Below are 4421 nucleotides of genomic sequence, written 5' to 3' on the forward strand. Positions count from 1 at the left end.
GTCCAGTGATGGGAAGAAGGTAAGAGGAGAACAGTAGATGATGACAGCAACAAGGAGACCAAGCTAAGCTTCATGTTTGTGAACTTTGAAACCTGTGAACACTGGGCCAACACAATCAAGTTCCTCAGCCCCCCAGAATATCAGGTACAAAGCTCTGGGAGCAGTGACACCAGCTGGCCAAGTCGGTGTGCACAAATCAATGAAACATCACACATGTCAGGGTATGTATGTACCCCCTTCTGCTTTTGAGACAAGATATTGACAAGTGCGTGTGTGTGGTGGTGTGTGTCATATGTGCGTGCATGTGCAGACTCATGAGAAGGACACTGTCCTTTGATGACAAGTGCACTTCAAGAGACCTGTCAAGAGTAGGAAGCCCTACATGGTCATGTGCAGCTGTGAGATGGTGGGCAATTTCTGTGGCATATGACTTGTGTGCTTATGACTTGGCGTGGTTCAACATCTCAGCAAGACTGGGTGGGCCAATACACTTGTCAGCTCCAGTATGTCTCATGATGTGAGTGCCAGCAAGCTGTGCAACAGTATGGTTTCCTATTACATTTGCATTCATAGTGTTTATCCTATAACTCTTTTTTTAATACAGGATACATTTGTCTTCAAAGACAATCAGGCAGTGTGGCTTCTTGTGCCAGATGACAGGCATGAGCATGTTGTGGTTGCAAGGATCATGTGCATTCTCATGTTTGTTCATGATGGTGTGCGTTGTCTGTGGCTTGAGGTATGCCTTGGGCAGTGCCAGTGACCAGGTCTGTGGAGTCTGTGCTTCATCTGGTTCCAGATGAGTGAGGTGTGCTTCTATGTGCCCTTGGGCTGGGGCGGGTGGAGCATGGCCTGCTGGGTCAGCCTGCCTCTGGACAAGATGAGTCCCCAACTTCACCTCTACAATGACTGAATGACATGGTGGATTGTGGACTGGTGGCCCACCAATGGTTGTGAGGGTGGTGATGAAAATGAGGGCGGTGATGAGGATGAGGGCAGTGATGAGGATGAGGGTGGTGGTGGTGGCGGTGGCGACGATGATGAGGACGGGATGGGGATATAGGGGGATAGTGAGGGGCTGTGTTATTGCAGGTTCTCATGTTTCGTCCTATGAGAGGACAGTGAGGGGCTGCGTGCCAGCAGGTTCTCACTTTGTGTTTACTTTTAGTTCTCTTGATAAATCCCTTTCCCACAAACAATCAAACTTAACCTCCCTGTTTTGCTGCGAGTGCCTGTGACCGGACCTGGTCCCAAAAACTCGAGGCTATCCTTCGCTCCATTTTCCCAGTGGTTCGGCCATCTCCTCAAGGTCCTCTGCTCTTGGACAAGGTATGTCACAACGAAGTGGTGGGTGTGGTGGTCGCAAGGGCCGCTGATCTTTTCTTCCCCGCAGGCCACATGTGACGGTCGTCAAATGTGAGACCGCTCGATTGAAGTTCGGAACCGTAATCGAGGCGAGCTGCTATCTGAGCAAGAGGAAAAGAAGTCTTTGTTCTGAACGAACCGTCACATAATAAACCCCGTCACTCGGAAACTCCGGCTGGTTGACACGTCAGCCTAGCCCCGTCACACACCTCCCCTCCCACCGTCAGACCCAACCCCCGGTCTTCTGCCGTCCCGCCTTCCTCCTCTGCCTCGTCCGTGACGCCTCGCTAGCCTCTGCAAACCGGCGTCCTCTTTCGAAATGGGAAATGAGCCCCGGCGCGCTCACGTCATTCACTGGTACCCACTGGTTATGGCGTTCGGTATGGCCCTTGTACCGTACAAGATACTTGAGACTGTGTGCTGTAGTTTGATTGTTCAAGATTTTGTTGACCTTGACATGCTTGATGCTGCTGCTGCTGCCTCCACTTGACATGGTGGGCTCTGTGTGGAGATTGTCCCTTGACTTCATCTCAGGCTACTGGCAGATCCCAGTACACAAAGACAACATAGAGAAGACCGCATTCATGACCCAGCACAGCACCTTCAAGTTCACAGTGATGCCATTCAGGTTGACCAACACGCCAGCAAGTTTCCAGAGGGATATGGACATTGTCCTGTCAGGCCTCAACTGGGTCAGCACTCTGGTATACATCAATGATATCATTGTCTTCTCTGTCTCATTCAAGGACCACCTCCAACACCTCCAGGAGGTGTTCGACCAGCTGCGCACCACCAACATGTTCATGAAGCCGTCCAAGTGCAACTTCTGTTGGACTGAGTTGCCATTCCTCAGACACCTCATGCAGAAGGATGGCATCGCCATGGACCCCAAGAAGGTGCGCGTCATGCACGAGATGGCATGGCCCGTCAACACCACCAAGGTGCGAGCCTTCCTTGGGCTGTGCAACTACTACCGGTGGTTTGTTCCAGCGTTTGTAGAGGTCCATGGAGCCACTGTATCAACTGCTATGAGCTGAGCCATTCCATGGCGTGGTGTGGATGCTGGAGTGTGAAGTGGCGTTCATATGGCTGAAGGAGGCGCTGACAATGGCACCTGTTCTCACATTCCCAGATTTCAAGAGGCCCTTCTACCTGCACACCAACACATTGAAGCTGGCCATTGGGGCAGTCCTGTCTCAATGGACAGAGGAGGGCAACAAACAGGTGGTGGCATACACCAATCAGCAATTATCCAAGTCTGAACACAACTACAATGTGACTGAGTGGGAGTGCTTAAGCATCATGTTCTGGATTGAGTACTTCCATCACTATCTGCACAGCAGCAAGTTCCACGTTGTCACAGACCACACTGCACTCAAGTGGTTGATGGACGTGAAGGAGCAACGTGGGCAGTTGGCACAGTGGGCAATGAAGCTACAACCCTACGACTTTGAAATTGTCTACCATGCAGGCATCAAGCACATCAACACACACACAATGACAAGACCACCCATCATGAGCAACACAGACATCATGGCCATGGTCAGCGAGACAAGGGCAAAGCAGGCAGCAGCAATCAAGGGGGACAAGTTCATGCAGTGGGTGGTGACAAATCCATTTGGCGATGTGGCTTGTGCAGCCATTCTTGCTGGCGCGTTGGTCAACCTGAATGGCATCACTGTGAACTTGAAGGTGCTGTGCCAGGTCGCAAACATGGTCTTCTCAATGTCATCTTCATGTACCAGGATCTGCCAGTAGCCCAAGACGAGGTCAAGGGACGATCTCCACACGGAGCCCACCAGCATGTCAAGGATGTCATCCACATGTGGGAGTGGGTAACTGTCCCACTTCATGACCTGATTCAGGCCACAGTAGTCAATGCAGAACCAAGTCAACCCGTCCTTCTTGGTGACCAAGACCACCAGCGATGCCCACAGGCTGTGAGACAGGCGCATGACGCCAGTGCCCAGCATCTTCCCTATCTCAGTCTTCTGCACAACCAACTCCTTGGGAGACACGCACCACAGGGCCACCTTGATGGGCCAATGGCCCTCCACCTCAATCCAATGCACCTCATGTCACACCTGGCCAGGGGCATGCAGCACGGGCGCAAAGACATCACAATTCAGCGTAAGCAGGGCTCACAGACGCTCCACCTCCATCGCCAAAAGGCCAGCGTCCACTCTGCTGACCATGCCGTCAATGTCCACCGTGGTTGCTGCAGCCACAGGCTCCCAGCTCAGCGTGTTGTGGTAGGGCGCCTCAGACATGCCCTCCAACGCCCCACCATCGACAGGGGTCTCCACCTCAACCTTGCTCCCCAGTGCCACGCCATCAAAGGGGGTCCCCAACCCCTCCACCGCTCCAGGCTCCACCGCCAAGCATACCCAGTCGTCCTCCACCCACTCAGCCTCAGCCAGTGGCGTGCCAGCCGACAGGCGTATTGGTCTCATGGAGAAATTGGCCACATCAGTCACAGTCCAGCACTTGCCCTCCTTGTCACACCACCCGTCAGCTAACGCTCACACCACCCTTGCTGTCTTGAGGCCGCCGCCCCACTCAGTTGGTTCCACCAACAGGTTGACACTGTCGTCAGTCCACGGGGTGGGGCCTTCTGCAACCCAAGCATGTACCCTCATCACCATTCTCAGGTCAAGTACCAGCTCCTCCAACAGGAACACCCCATATCACGCCGCCGTCGCCACCGTGACCAGGAACGGACCGCTTCGCCACCAGGCAGCACCAGCTCTTGCCTCTTGAACTGAATGGCAACACCAAAATTGTGCAGAGCCCCAGTTCCCAGGAGGACCAACACAGGGCAGGCTGGCACAATGTGGAACTCAACTGCCTGCATCATGGAACCCAGTGAGATGGGCAGCCATATGAATCCAAGCATGGTGAGTTCATCACCATTGACACCCACAATCTTGGCACTGTGCCATTGATGGACCACACACTTGATGCCCTGCGCTTGTAGCCACTCCAGTGTCATGGTGTGAATCAACAAGACCCCTGCGCCCATGTCCACCAATGGCCTCATGCACACCTCCCCAATC

At 53.4% G+C, this 4421-nt stretch overlaps 1 protein-coding gene across 1 annotated transcript; it reads left to right on the forward strand.

The window, feature by feature from the left end:
- Positions 1-1856: 1856 nt before the first annotated feature.
- On the forward strand, positions 1857-3309 carry ACA1_194170 (pol polyprotein; the record flags this gene model as incomplete). The annotated part of the gene is made up of 4 exons (XM_004337325.1): positions 1857-2306; positions 2404-3057; positions 3111-3200; positions 3250-3309. The coding sequence occupies 4 exons, from the start codon at positions 1857-1859 to the stop codon at positions 3307-3309; spliced, it is 1254 nt and encodes a 417-aa protein (XP_004337373.1).
- Positions 3310-4421: the final 1112 nt, after the last annotated feature.

Source organism: Acanthamoeba castellanii (genome assembly GCF_000313135.1).
Source record: "Acanthamoeba castellanii str. Neff unplaced genomic scaffold scf7180000084750, whole genome shotgun sequence".
Classification (NCBI taxonomy): Eukaryota; Discosea; order Longamoebia; family Acanthamoebidae; genus Acanthamoeba; species Acanthamoeba castellanii.